The sequence below is a fragment of the Porites lutea genome, chromosome 4 (genome assembly GCF_958299795.1).
Source record: "Porites lutea chromosome 4, jaPorLute2.1, whole genome shotgun sequence".
Classification (NCBI taxonomy): Eukaryota; Metazoa; Cnidaria; class Anthozoa; order Scleractinia; family Poritidae; genus Porites; species Porites lutea.
In genome coordinates this window covers 35,845,078-35,865,297 of record NC_133204.1, presented here as the reverse complement: position 1 = coordinate 35,865,297, position 20,220 = coordinate 35,845,078, and the positions used below count along the sequence as shown (strand labels likewise).

Here is a 20,220-nt window from a genome sequence, read left to right as displayed (position 1 = left end):
TTGGGCATCAGGGGAGCCATGTTAATTATAGGAATGATGGACATAATGGTCATCGTGGGCACTGATCTTAAATAGCAGTCGTTAGCACCATAGCCAAAGCTGCCACAGAGGGTGCTGTAGTCATCACGATCATTGTGGGCACTGTGGTTTTCGTGATCATCATGGGCACATCAGCCGGCCATTGTGGACACTGTGGTCATCGAGGTCGCTTGGTACCGGGGCCACTGTGTTTTTTGCAAGCAACATGGGCTCATGGTGATTGTGGTAACTGTGGTCACCGTAGTTATTGTATGTGTTGTGCTTGGTTTAAGTTTTAATTTTTGGGTATGGTAAAATATGATAATGAGTTTGTAACAAAGGAGAATAAAATTTTAAACCAAGGATAAAAACCAGGGTTCCATGCAAACTGTGGGCATTTTGGTCATAGTGGTCTCTTTGGGCACTATCGTCATCGTGGGCACCCTAGGTATTGTTATAATTGTCAGTACGATGGTCATTTTGGGCACCGTGGGCACTGGTCAACATGGTCATTGTGGATATTGTCATGACCATTATTGGCACTGTGAGCACGGTAGTCTTTGTGGGCGCTGTAATCATCGAGGGTACCTAGGTCATATGGGCACAATAGCAACTATAGAACGATAGTCATCTTAGGCACCGTGGGTTCTGTGGACATTGCTGGCACATTATTGTTAACATCATGGTTATGTCGAGAAATACACGCAATGAAGAAAATGGCGTATTTGGCAAAAATGGCAGAAATGGCGATTAATCACCAAATTGTAAACAAAAATTCAAATGAGATGGCAAAGGGGCCCTTTTGAAAGTGGCGTTTTTGGCGAAAATGGCGTAGTTGGCGAAAATTGCAGAAATGGCGATTAACCGCCAAAATCGCCAAATTGTAAACAAAAATTCAAATGACATGGCAACGGGGCCCTTTTGAAAGTGGCGATTTGGCGAAAATGGCGTATTTGGCAGAAATGGCGATTAATGGCCAACGCCACTCTTCAAGAGGCTACTTTTCGCATTCAATTTGAATCGCCAGCCTTCTGGCAATTTTCCGCCATTGCACGCATTTCTGGATAAAAAAACCATAAGTGTTTCAGCCCGCTTGAACCTAGGCTCAGTCCCCAGAAAATTCTTAAATAACAATGACCAAGATCAGGTTTTATGAGCCCGTGAGACTGAGCACCCCAACCAAACCCTTGTTTTCATTAAAAGCGCTGGACGCCAACCTGGTTGAGGTCATTGTTATCTAAGGTCTTCCCAGTCTCCAGCCTTGGGTTTCTCGATGCGCCCGCGGTCTTCTCCACCGGAAGTACCGCGGGCGCATCGAGACACCCGAGGCTGGAGATTGAGCCGAGCTCGAACCATGCACGAATAGATCTTGTGGGAATTGGGTTAAATCTACTAAAAACTATTGATTGCATCGCTATTTCATTTTATTTCAAACACAAGATAAAAATTGCATCTACGTAAGTCAATAATACGAAGAATTTAGGTAATAAATTAGAATCTTTATAAATCAGAACTCCGAATTGGCCGAATATAATACACTGGTTCGGTGTTCTCTTAGGTTGGTCGTATAGTTATACTCTTCATCTCGTCTTTCGTTAGATTGTATTTAGGGGCTTATCAACTAAAGAGTTTTTGTGATTCCGTTAAAGGTCGCCCCAATCACCAAATGTCCGTTTTCATTTCGTCTGCTTTGTTCATAAGGCATCCATAACAACTCTTGCAAACTAGCACGGTCTCTTCGTAAGCTGCAGGAGCTGTTAATAAACAAGACAAAGGAAAAAGTGATATTTAATACGACCACAAAGCTGCAAGAGTGCCTGCTATGCTCAGAGAATCCTGTATAGCCAAGTGACCTACCTAGGTGAAATACACGATTATACTACCTTACGAAACGGTCGTCATTTTTAAAGCACCTTGGCCTCACCGTTGGCTTGAATAAGACTAAAGCTACGGTAAAATGGGAAAAAAAAAACGTGCAACTTGTTTTGCAAAATTGCTGCAGAACGAGATGAAAAGCGAATCAAACCTGTCTTGAAACAAATAAGGTCGTTGATGGTTGCCAAAGGTTGCTGCAGAAAGTAGAGAGTAGATCTGCAACAACCTCATTTGTTGCAAGACAGATTTGATGTGGGTGGTAAAACGCGCAACATAGCTATTCAACTTGTTTTGCAGGAATGTTGCAAAACAAGCTGCACGTTTTTGTTGCCTGTTTTACCACAGCTTAAGGAACGTAATGAGGGGTGGGATCCAGGAAGCCATCCTGAGTAAAGTACCGTCGCGTAGCAGATAAATATTATATTAGACTTTGAATTTTGAGCACATACATCAGAACACAGACAGCATGAACAAAAATGTCGGAATCAAAGGCTAAATCCCCCACACGCATGAGGAGGAATGATAAGAACCCTTTACCTAGTAGAGAAAATAAGGTCACTCATGTGGATGTGTAGGAGAAGCATACCTATATTTCTATCAGTGTTTTGCAAATAAAATAGGAATGTTTATATACTGAACCTGTAGCGCCAAACACAGCTCTTTTCACACGTTTCGAGCAGCAACGAGAACAAAAGCTGTCCCCACAATGCCGGCAGTATTGCTTTGAATGGAAAAAATCATAGAATCAATGACAAAAAAAAAAAACAAACAAAAACAAAAACCAGAGATCGCAACATTCCTTTAACCATAGCCCGATGTAGTTGAAAGGTGGCGACAGCTGCTACTTTTCCCACAGAGTAATTTTTAGGGAGTTATTATAACTCCAAAAATGGAGTGGTTACTTTAACTGATAATTTAACTCCAAGTTTGGGTCATTTTTACTCCTGAAAGAGAGTTCTTTAACTCCCAGTCTGGAGTTAAAATAACTCCAAAAATGGGTGAGGTGATACTGAAAAAGTGGTAAGGCTGACTCCTTCCCAGTCGTCTCTCTCTATCTCTCCCTAGAGACGCGCGGGGTGTGATGAGAAGAAGGAAAGCGACGGGTCGAAACGTCAATAGCACAATTCTTCATGTCAACACACTCTAGTATCTAAATTGTTACTCACTCTCTTTTTAAGTAATGAAGAAAATGAAACATCGCAAGAGGCACAGTTTCCTGAAAAAAGACGACAAAATACGTTGCTAGATCTCATCTATCGGTCTATCCCTTAATTATCTTAGCCGCACGGTATTGTCGACCCAAGCCTCGACCCTGTTTCATTTTGTGTACTCACTGGGGTGAAATACAGGAACGGTCCATTACCGCATAGACCAGAACATATACTTCATCGACTACTAAGGCTTGGTTACCAGTGATCGCATCAACCACCTACAAACTACATCGAGCCTAAATAACTGGCGGGATTGTTATACGCGCGCGGTGTACTTCCTTGGCAGTGGAGTTGTAAGGGAAAATCCCGCTTGCCACTTGCCTGCCACATTTCTTAGGATTTTTTGAATGCCGCCCACTTTTGTCACCTCACTTATGGCCAGCCAATCAAGGAAAGCAGTGTAATACGAACCTGTGGGTAATCAGTCACGCACAAAACAAAAAACGAGAATCCGACTTGCTACAAACAACCTACGCCTAGTGTGTAAAAACATAGAAGGGAATCACCACAATCACGGTCAAAACAACTAAATGTAGCTACAATAGTCACTCAGGATCCACTAGGCACTTCGGGAAAAACTAAAGAGGCCAAATTTGACTAGCCCCCAATCTTATCGCAGCTCCGCCGCTAAAAAAAAACAGCATTCGTCCGCTAATTCCGCCAACTACGCAGGCTATTTGCAAACAGGGCCTACTGAGTTGCGCCCCTTTATATGCCTGCCTTTTAGACTAGATCAGAACTGAACAGGAGTTAAGTGAGAGCAAGCACAACTTACCACTATTGATCCGCTTTTGTTTCTTACGGTAATCGCTGAAATGAGTGACCATGGACAGCCCTGAGAAGAGTCCTAGAAATAAAGATGACAATCACAGATCAGAACAGGGCTAACAAACCACTGTTTTGCTAACGCGTGTCCTCAATAAAGTTTTGCCGTTTTACGGCCATATTAATTTTCTCTCATAACTTTGTTACAGCATCTAGACCATACTTGGCTCCAAGGCTTGTGGGAGAAAAAAAAATGTATAATTCATTTCTGAGCCTCAAGATGATTTCTTCCTTGGGTTGCAAGGGTGGCGCAGTGGTGAGAGCACTCGCCTCCCACCAATGTGGCTCGGGTTCAAATCCCGGCGTCGACGCCATATGTGGGTTGAGTTTGTTGTTGGTTCTCTCCCTTACTCCGAGAGGTTTTTCTCCGGGTACTCCGCGTTTCCCTTCTCCTTAAAAACCAACACTTCCAAATTCCAATTCGATCTGGAACGCACGGACACGTTTCAACGAGTTCTTATGAACTCCTTAGTACTTCGTGGGTAAACAAATTACAACAAGACGCCTAAAGTCGTTTCCATGGGATGCGTTGGTCTATGGAAGCATAATGGCGTTCTATCTGAATTTGGAAAAATTAGAGAAACCGGAAAGATGTGTCATGTTATGAGCATCGATGAGTAGGTTACCTGTATGGGTTGGTTTAATGTGCTTTAATATGACTGAATTTATCGTAGCCTGCGTGACAGGCTAATATTTCTCCCCAATCCACATCCCCTTTTTGCTTCCTCCCTATCCCCTACCCCTTTCGACACCTGCTACGTAAGCTAAATTTATAGTTGTCAGTGGTCGCAAGGATGGAGTTGATCTTGTTTTGATCTATCGCTATGTAGTTACTTTCATAGCACGATTTGGATAAGAAAAAGATGTTATTTTGCATCAAAACAAGGTTTACCCGTGTGACTTAAATTGGAATGTTAACGGAAACAAGTAATGGAGCACACGCGCATAATGCTCTCTAATTAACCTGAACAGGAACTATATGTATAAAGATACGTCATATCTTGGTAGTAAGTAGCCACAGGTAACTTTTTCAAAGAGAAATAAACATTGCAGTTTTAGGTTAATGGAACAAAACAAAACAAAACATCCGCTTGCTTTTTTATCCAGGGTCGAACCCAGGGTTACAATTAAAGTTCGATAAAGTTCCAATGTTTTAAGCCAAGATGAAAGTTTAATATTCCAAGATGCTCTTGATACGGTTAAAAATTAATTGCAATGTGTTTCCAAGGTCTCAAAGTTAACATAGTTCCAATGATTATCCCTGATTCCAAGGTATAATAAGTTTACTAAGGTCCTGATCCGTGTCCCATCCAGAAGTCCAATCCATGCCGAAAGCGAGTCGTCGATCGACGAGGACAATAGGGAACTTAAGAACCACGACGACGACTTTGTCGACGACGACCGGAAGTGAGATACCGTGCACTGCGCAAGCGCGGTTAACAAATTTCGTCGTCGTGTTGTCGTCGACGACGCCAAACACAGTAGAATCACGTCGTCCTGTAGTCCACGAGCTGCGGCAGGTATAACTCCCTGCTTTTAAGCGATTTTTCAAGGGCTTTGTATTTTTTCACCTCGTAAATCCAGGTATCCTTTCTTTTTTCTCCTAACAAGCGACATTGAGTGAAAATTTGACTGATCAATTGTGTTTACTTCGAAGACAACACTGAGCTGTGCAGGCCGAGAGAGCGAACTCGTAAGTGACAAATTTATTTGTCCACGTATTTAGGTCAGGCAAATCATACATCTTTAATATAGAGGAAATGAACTTTATATGGAATAAAGCTATCGCATCGGAATGTCTCTTTTTCCAAATCTAAACTCTGACAGACACTCGGACTCGGTCATGTTATTCAGGTCGAAAGTTGAATAACCTTCGTACGGAAAGCAGAGATTTTTCCATTCGAAAAGGTCGGACAACACTAAAAATTCGTCATCGTCAATGAAAGTAGACGTACGGCTTATAAAATAAGATCTTGCATCGTCTTAAAAGACGCCTTTGCGAAAAAACCTTGTTGCGAACGAACATCACAGTTGTACTACTTCTATATGTTTGTTTACATTCAGTGTCGTCGTCGTCGACTTACCGATCGACTGCATCTTAAGTTTCCTTTTTCCCGCCGAAGCTGACGTTCTCGTTCCAGTCTTTTCCCAGTCAACAGACGTCGTCGTCGTGAACTTCGTCGTGGTTCTTAAGTTCCCTAATATTTTCGCGATTTCACCGCCAAACGTCAAGGGTACGAGTTGAAATTTACGCGATTTAACCTCCCATCGTCAAGGTGTTTTCGATAAGAAAAGAAAAAAACTGAACTCTAGCTGTGCTCGGCAAAAACTGGCGAACTCCGAATAGAAAAATCTATCGGAAATCACGGCCCGCAACCAGACGCTACTAAAACCTTAAGAAAAAGCTAGACCTAAAGAAAAAAGAATCATGAAGGAAAGAAATAATTTGGCTTAGGTCGCTTTTCGTGACTTGCCAGTATCCCAAAGGATTTCGCTGGTTAACAAGCCATTTTAACCCACGAGTGGGAAAACTCAAGCGCGATAAATTTGGCAAGGAACGTTCTGACTTCAACGTTCTTCAGAGGAAACAAATCGATTAAAAATCGATACAGACTTTGTACAATCTGATTGGTCGGCTTGGAAGAAGAGATAATCGATAAAGATTTTAGGCAATCCTATTGGCTGGCTTTGCAATTTTGGGTACAACCGAACCGGATTTTTACCGTGGGAGTGCCACAGGTATCCCACGGAATTACAATTTACAATTTCTGTTTTATTCCCCTAAGCCTCGATGCCAAGACTGGATTTTAAGTAATATATCAAACCTGAGACGCAGTGTTTCATCACCAGATGAAACACCGAGAAGAGAGATGAAAATACGACGCGTAGCGGAGTATTTTTGACGAACTGCGAGGTGTTTCATCTGGTGATGAAACACTGTGTCGAATGTTTGATATTTCTTCTCAAACAAAATTATTTTTGAAGGAGAAATTAAGGATGCAAAAATGAGCAGTTTTTCATCCGATATCCAAACACTCATTAAACATTAATTTCCTTTGAATTTTCTTTATGAATTATTGATGAGTTTGAGAAGCCTGGTTTCCATATGATCGTCCCGATCGCCCTAGTCGTTTCAAAAAATTTTGAGACGATCCGGACGACTGGAACGATTGGTAATTTCTATATGATCGTCTCGACCGCCTTAAAGACAAGAGGCGCGTGGTCGTCAGCGAAGTTTCTAGGTCGGACAGTGGAATAGCAAACACGAGTTTAGCAAACAAGCCAAGCATAATGGTGCATTTAATCGGAGAGCGAACCTCTTGCCTTGCTATCTGCTTTTTCTCTCGATTTTGTGGCGTAGAAAACCTACAAGAGTTCCGCGAAGACATAGTATCACGTCTAGAACTTTATGGAACGGACTTTCTCTTTTTCAAATAGCGCCCACACGCCGACTTCGGCGGCGTTCTGGACGAATTTATTCCCGATTACTGGAGCACTAGTGATGAAATCTGGGATAGCCTTCCATCGCCCCCATCGTTTCAGTCGTGTGAGAGCGTTTCCACATGATCGCTTCCAAATTTACACACTCGTCCCAATCGTTCGGATAGAGCTCAACTCTATCCAAGAGACCGAGGTCGTCTCAGTCGTCTGGGTCGTTTGCGATCGTTCGGGTAGTCGGTTTCTGTCTGATCGTCCCGATGGTCTAAACATTATTTGACACGACTGGGACGATCGGGAAGATCCGAACATAAACAAAACGAATCTGGTATATTCAACAACACTTTAGCCTTGAAACGAGGCATCGACGATTAATTATCAAAATAGTTAAACTCGCCACCATTTTAAAATATAAGGTGCATTGTTGGGACAAAAAATAATTTTTGAAGATGAAGTGGAGTACCGTCGGAAATCATTAATTAAACTACAAAACAGCAAGATTTAAATGCAAAACAATCAATGAGAGAACTTCAGTTGTTACATAGTTTTTCCCCTGTATTAGATAGCACAACTCAATAGTCACGTAAGTAGAATGAACACGAAGATGTCCTATACAACTAGCTGAGAATTCCAAAAATTAATTCCCAGCAAGAAAAGCCAGAGTTAACCAATCACAAAAGTTCATTCCCGCATAACGAAATATAATCATCCATCCAGAGAATTAAACTCCGGCAAAAATTTGAAGGCCACACGATAAGTATCGACATCAAAAACAACAAAAAGAAATTCGTCGACGACGACAAATGAGCAGCACGTTACAGGAAAGAATAAATTATTAGTGGTGTCTGAAGAATCAATAACCAGCTTACTTGCTCGTCTCTTTGTTCGAGGCGTGTCCTGTAAAATACAATAGATGAATAACAATACAATAGATGAATAACAACCACAATAACCGAAAAACAACAAGCCAACAAACAACGAAATCAGACGGTGAAAGTTTGTCACCCTACTTCTGCATACTCATGAAGAACTTAAGCGTCACTCGGACTTCCGGTCCACTACCTCTTCAGCGTTCCCCCACCCCTCCTCCCACTTAATTAATGTTGTGGCATAGCGCAAGTTGCGCGAAGCGAATAACAAACAAAGTTGACAAGCAAACTTTTCAAGGAAGGGAGGGGAGTGAAGGGCAAGAGGACGTCCGGACTGTTCCGTTTTTCGAAATAACTCTATTTAACGAACGCGTGTCAACAGTTTTGTAGCCAATGAACACGAGAGCTTTTGGGACATAAATTATGCAAGAAAAATCACTGTCATTAAGAACAAGAATTCAGCGGATATAACTAGCGCTGAGGCTCTCTATGGAGAACAAAATCGTAGCCCCTTTTTAGTTCTCCATTAATCAGTAGAACGAAGAATTTCAAAGTATCATCGCATTTCATTATAATATGACGATGTACCTTATCCAAAAGTACGCGAAAATTGAAAAAATTAGAGTGTACTACAGAGAAACAACTCAAATAACCTCATCCTCCTCGAGATCGTTTGCATCCTCCGAACTGTCGGATTCTGACTGAGAAGTCTCTTGCTCCGCATCATACTGAAGAAACAAGCACATCAGATTAGCTTACATTCAACCCTACCTAGTTCATATAACGAACACCTCTGTAAAACGGAGACCTTGAGTTTGTCGCTGCCTTTCTATACTCTTTTTATTTTACTTTCTATAAGACGGACGCATAGTGTTCGTCCCAAAGGTTCCCACTAAAGGTGTCCTTCTTTAGCGAGAGCCGACTGTATTTAGCAATGGATATGCCACACAGGATGTAGTCGACTCGACAATCATGGCTGATCCTATCAGTATGCAGGACGTGTGTCACACACAAACTTAGTCCTAGGCACAGCTCACCAATAAATCCTACATACATGTAGCTGAGGTATAGAGTGCCCGAATGTTATCTGATACATTTAGAGTTTAAATTCCCTTGTAGATTTTAGACTGTCGCTCTGTTCTCTTGTTCGGGTTTTTATTTGGCTATTGGGCGGGCAGGCTTTAGCCAGACCTTAGGCATCCACGAGGAAAGATCTGCGATCGCCAAAGGAGCGAGCCACTCGGGGGCTCTGGCGTCAAGCCCACCGCTTAGAAATCTTGAACTCTGCTTTTTTCAGCACTTTCTATTAAGGTATTTCTGACGAAAAATCAATCTCTTCCCGCTGGGGATTACTTTCCCATCTGAACTTTTCTTTTTTTCAATTTTGCGATAATCCCTGGACAAGGCAAGTGCCTCACTCTTCTTCTTGCTAACTACGGCCCTAGCGAGGCGAGCAAGCAACAAGCCTAAGGTAGGAATGGGGGAAGAAAGGGGTGCGATAGATTACTCGCTTCGCACCAAGTAACATAGTCCTGTGTATGACATGACTCCCTGTAATTTTATCCAATAACAAGCTAGTATTCACACAACTTGCAACCTGTCTTGCAACCTGGTTTGTCGCAAGACAGGTTTGAGCGTGCGTGGTAAAACGCACAACATCGTTTTTCAACTCGTTTTGTGGCAGTTGCTCGTTTTACCGTAGCTTTACGGGACTGACGTTTTCTTTTTGATCCTGGCTTGTTTCATAATCATGTTTGTTCAATAAACTGTGCATATCAACTTTGATATACTTACCCACTCATCATCGTAGTCATTATCTTGTGCCTCTGTTCCAATTTTTGGATAACTTCTACTCAAACCTTTCACTTGAGGGCTCCAATATCCATGTGCGTATATTCCTTTTTTCAACTGCTGTAACTTTATCTTAGATTGCATTACTGTGCGTCTAAAAACTGTAAAAAGGAAGTTGATCAAAGAAAGTCGAGACAAAGGAGACATGCTCACACCAACTGACTTTCGTATTACGTGTCTACACATCGGCCACACCTTGTTGAAAACCTGAATTTCCGGTAAAAACAGCAAATATCCCTAAGGTGATGAGGTATCTTCCAGGAAATAAAACTAATATGAATGACGTCAGTAAAAGAGCAAACAGACACCTGAAAAACAGAACAAAAGTGCTTTTGGGGTCTGTAATCATGAACAGAGACCAGAACAGAAAATGTAATTTGCAAGTCATTAGTGGACCACTTTTATTACTGGGGACAAACACAGTAGGTTTCAAGGATTTCTAAGTTTTCTTTAATCACTGTTTTGGTTGGTTAAAGAATCATAAGAAAGAGAAACTGCTCCGACCTCCGATGCCTAATGAACACCCTGCTCATTGAAGGTGAGAAACTGTTACTTTAAAGGGGGTACTAATTTTTGATATTTCTACCAATGATTGGAGAGAACAATTGGACAGAGGATGTTGGCTGGGATATGTGACTTTCACTTAAGTTATTTCTGGTATTTTAGAATTAAACGGAAGTCTAATTCCTGAGGCCCGCACACATTTAATTGATTGTTTGAAATTTCCTGAAGTCCATGGACAACTGCCTCAAAGCAAACAATGCAGACTATTGTAATGGACACACCAAGAGAGAATAAAATGTACCCTTATTCTCTCTTGACAACACTGAATAAAAGTTTGTGGACCTCTCAGGAAACCAACTTCTGATTAATTTTAACCGTTTAATGTGTCTAAAAATAACTTTGGGTGAAATTCACATCAGCTCCAAGGCTTAAACTGGGCGTTTCCCTCTCTGTCTCAATATTCTCTCTTGCTATTAACCCTTTAAGCTCCAATATCCACATACAAATTCTCCAAACTGGTCATTATACATTTCCATAAAGAAAAAGGTTGAAAAAATTTGATAAAAGATCAAAGCATTCTCCCTTCAGTGATCATTTTATCAGTTCTCCTAACCTTTTCTGTTGATTGTGTACTGATACTGTTGGGAGAATATTGATTTTGGTCACTTTTGGGACTTAAAAGGCTTTAATCAATAACATGTCACATTTAAGCGAAGTAAAATCTACAGCAAGAAAAAGGATCAAATGCCAATGTCAATGGGCCACAGACCATTTATGCTGAAAAGAACACAACTCAATAAAGAACTTTACTTAAAGAGCAAAATAAAATTTATCAGCAGGCCCCAGTTGTTCAAGAGGTAGACACCACTATCCACTGGGTAAATGTCTATCCATTGAATAGCGCAGTTGGTTTCCCTAATACTTGTCCACTGGATAGTGATTATCCGGTGGATATCTCTATATAGGCTGGATTACCAGCTGCTCTTCAGGAAATGAACCTGTGTTCCAGCCAGGAGAACAGAGAGAACAGCAGAAGTCGAGCTTAAGCTCTATCCAACATTTTAACAACTGGCACCAGAACTGGCAAGTTGTGCATTTAAAGTAATAAATCACAAACTCAAAATGACACTCCAACTTGTCAGTTCTGGTGCCAGTTGTTAAATAATGGGTAGAGCTTAAGCTCGACTTCTGCTGCTGTTCTCTCTGTTCTCCTGGCTGGAGCTGAAAAATATTTCACAATCCTTAAAATCTACATTCCTCTGTCCGGGTCCAAGAAATGACTTACATCTTTGAATGATAACTATCTTCCCACTTGCAAATCCTGTCGTTAATGAAAACATTTATAAGTGACTTAGATATATTAATAACAACAAAAATTCTTTATTCAAAACCTACATTTATAATAAGTAATCAACCCAAGCAATGATAACTTATGCAAAACGCTACATATAAGCTGGTGTTGGATCTGTTATATATTATGGGGTGATGGAATCCTGGATATCAGTTTCAAAATGCCATCCCATTTCTCTGCCAGAAGCACTTAATTTCAATCCCAATTATCTGTTTAAAATGAGTTAGTTGTCACCTACAATTATTATTTAGTTTTCTGTTTTCAAGCAAAAAGCACATAATATAAAAATAATATTATCCTAACATGTAAGAGTGACGTGGCAAAACCATACCTATAAAATTTGTCAAGGTATTTACAAAAGCGGTCTTCATAGGTTTGAATCTGAACACAGCTGAAAAATATTAAGGCACAATGCAAATTTCAAAGTAATGCATCTAACTACAACTGCTAAAACATAGATAGTGAGGGTTATGTATTATTTTAATTGTCACCGAAGGAAAACATTTCAGTCAGCCCTTTAAAACTAGCAATATTACTGAAAGAGTTTGTTAAAAACAATCATTTAGTAACTACTTATATATCATTCTCAAGGTAACATAGCAGTAACATGTAGTGCAGCTGTTAAATCATGTCCAACAGAGAGATGAGTCCCTCTTAAAAATTCAGTCATTATAAGGAATAGACCTTCCTCCTTTGAATATTTTATTGCCCCACCGTAGAGAATATGATGATATTCAAGGCTGGAGTATTCTATTTTAAAATGGATAAGTTCATCCTCTGCCTCATCCCCAGTCGCTCGCAAGCACTTTTTGGGGGATATTTGAGTTAATTATTCAGGAAATCGTTCTGCACTTAAGCTTGTTCCCATCATTACCCTCTTGTGCTTATTGCCTTTCTCACATACATGCACTCTTTATTTCAAACAAGGGAAAGAATTAAATCTCCAGATCAATATATTGATCAATCAATAAATTACAATTTATTATATAGACACAAGTGTTTTACTGGAAAATATACCACTCGTAAAATTCATAAAAACTACATCCGGGACCCGAGTGGTTTATTTTCCATAATCTCACACGTAAGTTTATCGATGACGTAATTTCGGTCATTTCCCCCTATTATTTTATCAATGTCGTTTTGTCTATATAATAAAAAGAACATTACACGGTGGCTTGAAGATATGAATTTTATTTTCTTGTGGCAAAAACAATATTTTAATCACTCGCGGTTTTGACACTCGAAAATAAAATTCATATCTTCGCGCCACCGTGTAATACCCTCTAAATAGTAACAAAACAACAAGCAAATGAGGTCTATATATGGTTTATGTAACTGCATCTTACATGTTGATAAATGCATGTAGGTCCTTGTGAGCTTGTTTCTTAGCTGCTTGTTTCAGTTCCTTGCAAGTGAGAGACAAAAATTGATTTCAGTACTGCTTGTGAGTAATTTAACAGAAGGATTATTGAAATGCACCTTCTAAATATCAGGGACAAAAATCATTTGCCTTTTCAGCATCTTCCCGAAGGACATTTGTGGAACATGCAAGTGCTGTTGATGCAACTATAACTTACATGTACATGTATTATATCAGTTGCATGCATAATTATAAATCTATAGATACATACATAGACTGCATGTTTACAGGTAGTCACATATGTGGCACGTTTCTTGATAGACTTGAAGAGGTTGTGGTTCTGGTTTTGTTTAACCACCACAACCAGGCAATTTTTTTTAAGGCACAAGCTTAGGACTGCGAATACCAACCCCATATATCCATGTGGGCTATGTTGTTTTACTTTACAAAAACTTAACAGACAGGTCTTAGGGTTTTCAGTAAGTTCCTGATCATGAGAAGACTAGAAAGAATAAATATGTTTGCAGATGTCATTACAAAGGCAGGACTTTACTTTATTCTCAGTTAATTAAAGATGTTGGTCCAGTAGCCAGGGTTTGAACCTGTAAACTCCCACTCATGATCAGCACACCAGCGCTCTCCAAACTGAGCTAACCAAGCAGTGGTTAAATGGAATTTTTGGCTGGTGTGGACAGAATTTGTTTTTTCCCTATATCGATCCTACATGCTACAAGCAAATACTTTTAAAATATCCTCCACTATAAGCCCAATTTTCTTTATAGGTTTGTTACATGTCAACAATACTTACCAAACTTGCATAATCATCTTCTTTTCTCTTGACCAAGTTTCTAATTCTTGCGTTTACAGCACCTCTTGAGTTTTTAGATCCCAACCTTTTCACAGCAGCCAAAGAAAGTATGACAATAGAGTATAACAGTGGAAATAGAAGAAGATACACTGCAAAATTAAGAATGAAACAACATCAAGTTACCAGTAATGTTGAGATAAGCCCAAAGTAACATTTTAACGTGATTTATCTACATGTAGGTATGTAACCAGTATGTACCATCGGAGGAGACAGAAATTGATCCCCCAAGGAAGGCAAGTAACAGGAACTCCAAAGAATGGTTAGCAATTATCCTGGATTAACTGTAAACAGAGCATTTGTGTTGCCATGGTAACAAACCCTAAATTTGCGCTAACAACAGTCTTTCAAAAAACCTGTCAGTTTAACTCCATGGGATTATTTACCTGGATATCTGATAGATAAATAAACAGAACCAGTCATTACCACCACACTGAGCCTTGGGGACTGCCACCTTGAAAAAAGGTAAAAAAAATTTTTTAAACATTTTAATATCAATAACGAGCTTATGGCAGGGATGCATATTTTAAATGAAACTTGGACATTTGAATATCAAAATGTTTGTTGGTAAACAGAGATCCTCCCTATAAACAATAATTTTTCATAGATATTTACATCCACACTAATTTCCTAAAATAAATTTTGCCACACTGTCTACCCAAGGGTAATTGCTCAAGGCTGGTTTCACTCACAGCGCAGTCTGATTTGAGCACAACCGATTTGGAGACATAATCAGAAGCACAGTGTGTTATGATCTAGTGAAAACAGTACTCCAGTTCTGCTCACAACTCTATCACTTACAATTTAGTGAAAACCAGACTGTTGGAGACCTAAGCAGAAGCAGAAGAACAAAACCAAAGACAATGCATGGGAATGAGAAATATTGTGATTACTGTAAATGATCTCACAATGTTAAGTTTGTATTAGATGCCCCTCTTTAATAAATGCCCCAGTCTAATAGATGCCCCTCCCCCCAGGACAATTACTCCACAAACTAGCAAATAGCAAAAAGGAGTGCAATAATCATTCAATTTATGCAGTTTCTTTCTTTATTAAAAAGGGTTTGCACATTGCACTTTGTTCAATATCAAGTTCAAAGTAAGGACAGGCCAACAATCACAACACCATGACCCTGATATCAAAGTTGAGATTGAAAAGAGCAAATGGATCTCTAGACGACCTAGATGTATCAATAGGTGGACTGGATGTTCTGCTATTTATAAACTCTCTTCACATTTTCATCGGGATCAAATTTATTTTTTGAGCTTGTTACAGCTAGGTATGAGAATGAACATCTCTCTATTTTACATGCCTTTTAACTATTGAATACCCTGCAAGCAGAGGTTTCTCTTTTGCATGGCTTTTAGCGTTTATGGGCGTCAACAAACCAATTATGCCACAGACAAGCCACGTGAATGACTTTGTAAACGCTAAAAGCCATGCAAGGGAAAAACCTCTGCTTGCAGGGTAACTATTAAATGCCCACAGAATTAAATAAATACACCAGGCATCTATTGGTGCATTTACAGTTTTTTTTCTGCTTTTGCTTCTTAGCCTGTGTAAAACTATCTCCTCTCGTTTAATGAAAATTCAGAGATAGAGAGACTCTATTCCCCATTTTTTCGAGGAGAGGAGGCCGATGACATAGGAAATCGCTTTCAAGTCTAACAATCTAGTTTTTTATGACATCACAAGCAACAGAGTCATGAAAAAAGGGAACGGTTTGATTGTTACGATTAAGATTCTAGATTCCCATGCAGGTAATTTGAGGGAAGCAATTTTCCTTGCAACCTGCAAGGAAACTCCAAAACTGACTCTGTGGGAGGCTACTCCGATTCAGGCGAGTTATGATTCTACTTAAGACACCGATTTTCAGCTGATTTTTCAATCCCATTCTGTCACCACTGAAAACTGTAGTCTTGAGCAGTATTTGCTCGATAACGAAATATATAGTCACGTGTGAATGTTTCCAACTAATAAAGAACTGTTATTTACGGAATGAAGTCTCTGTTTACAACGCAACTTCAAGGCTTTTCATTTTGCTTACTGAAGTGATAGGACGTATTAAAACAGCTGGCTGACAAACCTGGTTATGAAATTGAAACTTTCATGGCATTTTACAAATGGTTCAGTCAGCTGACACAATTTTCTGTGAAACAGCACAAATCTTCCAATATCAAATCTCACAACAACACCACTTTCTTGTTCAGTGATGAGGTCGCTATCTCCATTCGACTTGGTATCTTCTGGTTCATCTATTGTTGACTCCTCCATGATTCTGGAGCTCTCTATCAAACATGTTTTGGTGCTTAGTGACCGCGCTATGATTAAGCAGCCTCGCATTGTCGCCCAGGGCCCGGTAATTAATGATAACACAAAATGGGAACGGGCAGGTTGTGGTTTGGTGTGTTTTATATTTTTCTTTTTTTTTGTTTGTTTGTTTGTTTTGTTTTTACGTAAATATATTGACCGTATTGCGGAATAGGAATAAATGGAATAAACTAGAGAATTTACTTGTTTTGTCGTTCAGAGTCAGGAAATCTAGTTGAAAAAATATCTTAAGATGCACAGACCTTTAAAGCGCCGGGCAAAAAATTACAGTGGAGGAGATTTGTTTTGTAACAAAACCGCAAGTTTTGCGTATTGTTATCCGGGAATACGATCGATCTAACGCACCCTTAATCAAATAAGCTGTGAAAGCCAGTTGTTTGTGTTTCACTGCCCCACCGAAGCAAAACCGAAATATCAAAAGTCTCCTTTGCATTGCCGTTTTATCCATTTGTCTAAGACAATAGGTTTCCAAGTTTGTGGAGTTTGCTTGCTGATAACGGATTGTATTCTTTAGAGATTTCACAGGGAAAATTGTTGTTGCTTGAGATATCTTGTATAAGTCGTAACGGTTCGTTAGTAGGATGCCTAAAATGTGTGCAATCCCACAGTTAGTTTCGGCTCCATTATATCCTATATCAAAAGTAAAACATGTCAGGAGGAGCCACCTACAATGCGAGCACAGTTACTGACAAGGAATGTGAATAGGAAAACAGTCCAAAAAAAAAACCTAATGTGTTTTGGTGCTTCTTTGAAAAACCAGTGTCTTAAGTACCTAAATGAAGTGCAAGTGTCATTAATCGCCAGAGAAAAACTCCACCCCGTTTACATCAGAACCAAAGCGTTAATTGTGAATTTGGTTTTAGAGCAATCTTGCAAATATCTGAGCATTGTAAGAAACTCGGTGATTCACGCTGACTTTCTATTCAATTTGGCGTTGTGAAGTCCAACACCCTTTAATGTTTTTACTCACATATGTACAAATATAAGCGATGATTCGGCATTAAAAAACTGGCTATATCACACATTTCTCGGAAGCCCTTTCTTGCAAACGTTTAGGCTGCATTTGAACGAAATATGAACGCTGCTCCATTTAAAAGGTATTCAGTTGCTTTTGGCAAAGAGGGGTATTTCTCAACCACAGCAAGTTATTCGCCGCAATGGCAAAGCTTCTCAGTATATTAACTTAAGTAACTGAAACTAAATTGAAATATAAGCGCGCCAAAGTTCAAGATATTCAGGACAATCGCATACACGCGCGGTATTACTGTTCAAAACGGAGTTTAATCAAATTTTTCCTCCTGCAAATTCTCTCTTTCGTGCTGTATTTGGTCTGCGTGTCCAGCATACAAATGTTCCTTTCTCCACTTTATTCTCCTGTTCTGAAACCAAATCTTGACTTGGGTCTCTGACAAGTTTAACTCTCGCGCTAGGCGTTCTCTTTCAGTGCCGACCAAATACTGTTGCCTGTCGAAAGCTGACTCCAGTCTTTTCAGCTGATCAGAGGTGAATATGGTTCGCTTGCGACGTTTCTTTGCTTCTGGTTTTTCTCTTAGTCCCACGGTAAGACTGCCTGTGAAAAGGATAAAAGATAAGGAGTTGAGTAGATTTAGGGATAAACGCTAAGACTGAAACTTAAATTTTCAAGAGAGCAAGCAAAAACAGCAAGCTCGAGCGAAATCACGCGTGTGACCCCTCCACGAAAAGGCAAAATGTCACCTGCGTACGCTCTGAGAAAAGTAACGGACTACGGCTATGATTCGTAAAGAAACCACCGTGATAAATATCGTCATTTATTTACTATCATGCCTGTATGTTTTGAACATATTGAACGTCAATTATATTCCGGACTAAACGACTGATCAAATTTGCTAGTATTTCAGTATAACTTGAACATTACAACTATACATCGGAAATTGTTTTCTTGAAAGTTAAACAAATTTAATAAAAATAAAAGGTTATCGCCCTCTTACTACGGTTTATGTAGTGTATATTTAAGAATGATTAGATATTAATTTGCGTTCTACAACTTCGATTATCTATTCAATTGTCTTGTTGTCACAATGTAGTCAAGTGAATTTCTTTCTTTGAAAGCACTTTATTGAATCCATGAATCGAATGTTCATAAGTTGTATTACTTGCCCTACACCATGTACACTGACTTATTTTGCGGCAGTTAACCTGGCGTGCCATGAATTTTTAGCTAAGAAAAATGCTAATGATTACACAAAAACCTAAAACTGGCCTCAAAACTGATTTCGCTGCTTTTAAACCTAATAAAACTGTAGCTTTGCACGTTCCATTTAGACTTGTTTTGGAGCTTCCCTACAAAAAAAGTGACTTTATTGCGCTAAAAAGTCTTGAATCGACCCTCTAAACCAAGAGTATTTAGGTTATATCTTGTATTGATAAGCAGATAGTCGTTTTGTTACGTAGTCTAAATCAGTCTTCTATGATCTCTTTTGATCAAACACGAATAAATTAACGAACAATTACTTTTGATTATGTTTGAAAAAAATGTACAAAAAACAATAACCCGTAAAATAATGTTCAAACACCGAACGGGAAATCTTACAACTTATTTTAAATATAACGCAGCACGCAATAATTTGCTCGCGATTTGATTCTAAGGCTTCTTTAATAGGCGAAACAATTAAAGAATAGATTTGAACATGCGGTTTGTCACACTGGCATCAATGCGAAGCCTGAAAAGAGCGTCAACGCATGTAGGTGGTATAAATCTTAACCTGAACGACGAGTTTTTTTTAATAAAACGGGATGCACTGCATTAATAGTGGGGATCGAGTTTGCAAAAAAGAAAACTTATTTAGTTAGGTTTTTACCTACCATGTTGTCTGCTATGTGATGTCTCGCTGAACGGATAAAACAACTGCTGGCTTGTTGCAAAACAGTGAGATGAAGCTGGAAAATAAAAACTCGTTGGCCGGGAAATGACGCCGAAGGAGGTAGATGGAAGAAAAGCAGACCGTTCTGCTTTTGAGTAGAACCTTGGATCTCCAGGGATTTGCAGGAGCGAACTGGCTTGCAATCTCAAATGAGATTCGCTGGATTTCTGGTACGAAAGCGAAGAAGGACAAACATGCTCCGTGTCGTTTCTGCCATCCATGCAACTAGGATAGGGACACGAGCAATAGGAACGGAAGGATGACTGGTACAAGCCTCCCGACTGCATTTCACTTTTTTAAGAGCAACAAGTACTAATTTGAGAATATTATTAGTCTTGGTTCTTGCCCAGGAGCCAGCTTTGAGAATCTAAGTGGACAATAATTGAGTAATCGTATTTATTGATACCGTGTTGCCTGACAACTCGAAGGTTCTTACAAACACGTTAGCAACTTATTTAATCCAGTTATGAAGAAAACACGGCAAACGTAGCCATTGTTTGCGATTTATTTTGATGAAAAACGTTTTCAATGGCAAGTATGAATACAAGCAGTTCCCGAGATGTGTTGTACAGAGCAGCGCTCGTTAATTATGCAGTGTTTGGTATCAACATCAAAGGGGTCATGTTTGAAAACGTGCGCCCCATTGCGGTTCAGTACGCGCTAAAAGCTAAATTGTTTGTAATGTTGACTTTCTGTTTCCACTCTTGTCATAATTTTGATGTTTGCCCAGCATCTACTTGTTGTCAAAGTTTGGTTTAACGTGATCCATTAGTGTAATGTCCCAATTTTTTCAACAGGACAAACTAATTTTATCAGTAG

General features: G+C 39.6%; 2 protein-coding genes across 2 annotated transcripts; both read right to left on the bottom strand.

The window, feature by feature from the left end:
- Positions 1 to 1,424: 1,424 nt before the first annotated feature.
- Positions 1,425 to 16,454, bottom strand: LOC140934593 (protrudin-like). The gene is made up of 14 exons (XM_073384193.1): positions 16,254 to 16,454; positions 14,554 to 14,621; positions 14,111 to 14,259; positions 13,289 to 13,347; positions 12,274 to 12,333; positions 11,877 to 11,912; positions 10,283 to 10,395; positions 10,031 to 10,188; positions 8,890 to 8,964; positions 8,237 to 8,264; positions 3,880 to 3,951; positions 3,060 to 3,109; positions 2,533 to 2,614; positions 1,425 to 1,772 (listed from the first exon to the last, which is right to left on the bottom strand). The coding sequence occupies exons 1-14, from the start codon at positions 16,439 to 16,441 to the stop codon at positions 1,678 to 1,680; spliced, it is 1,233 nt and encodes a 410-aa protein (XP_073240294.1). The 5' UTR covers positions 16,442 to 16,454; the 3' UTR covers positions 1,425 to 1,677.
- Positions 16,455 to 17,414: 960 nt separating this feature from the next.
- Positions 17,415 to 19,777, bottom strand: LOC140935499 (uncharacterized). Its single transcript, XM_073385051.1, has 2 exons — positions 19,343 to 19,777; positions 17,415 to 18,068 (listed from the first exon to the last, which is right to left on the bottom strand). The coding sequence occupies exons 1-2, from the start codon at positions 19,686 to 19,688 to the stop codon at positions 17,779 to 17,781; spliced, it is 636 nt and encodes a 211-aa protein (XP_073241152.1). The 5' UTR covers positions 19,689 to 19,777; the 3' UTR covers positions 17,415 to 17,778.
- Positions 19,778 to 20,220: the final 443 nt, after the last annotated feature.

Excerpts from the sequence above, each read along its gene's own strand:
- LOC140934593 (XM_073384193.1), bottom strand. The coding sequence starts at position 16,441 with ATGGAGGAGTCAACAATAGATGAACCAGAAGATACCAAGTCGAATGGA. Across the intron at positions 14,622-16,253 it reads AGTTTCAATTTCATAACCAG|GTGGCAGTCCCCAAGGCTCA; the intron begins GTTTGTCAGCCA and ends CCTTTTTTCAAG. Across the intron at positions 3,110-3,879 it reads ACAAAAGCGGATCAATAGTG|GAAACTGTGCCTCTTGCGAT; the intron begins GTAAGTTGTGCT and ends GTCTTTTTTCAG.
- LOC140935499 (XM_073385051.1), bottom strand. The coding sequence starts at position 19,688 with ATGCAGTCGGGAGGCTTGTACCAGTCATCCTTCCGTTCCTATTGCTCG. Across the intron at positions 18,069-19,342 it reads ATCACATAGCAGACAACATG|GCAGTCTTACCGTGGGACTA; the intron begins GTAGGTAAAAAC and ends TCCTTTTCACAG.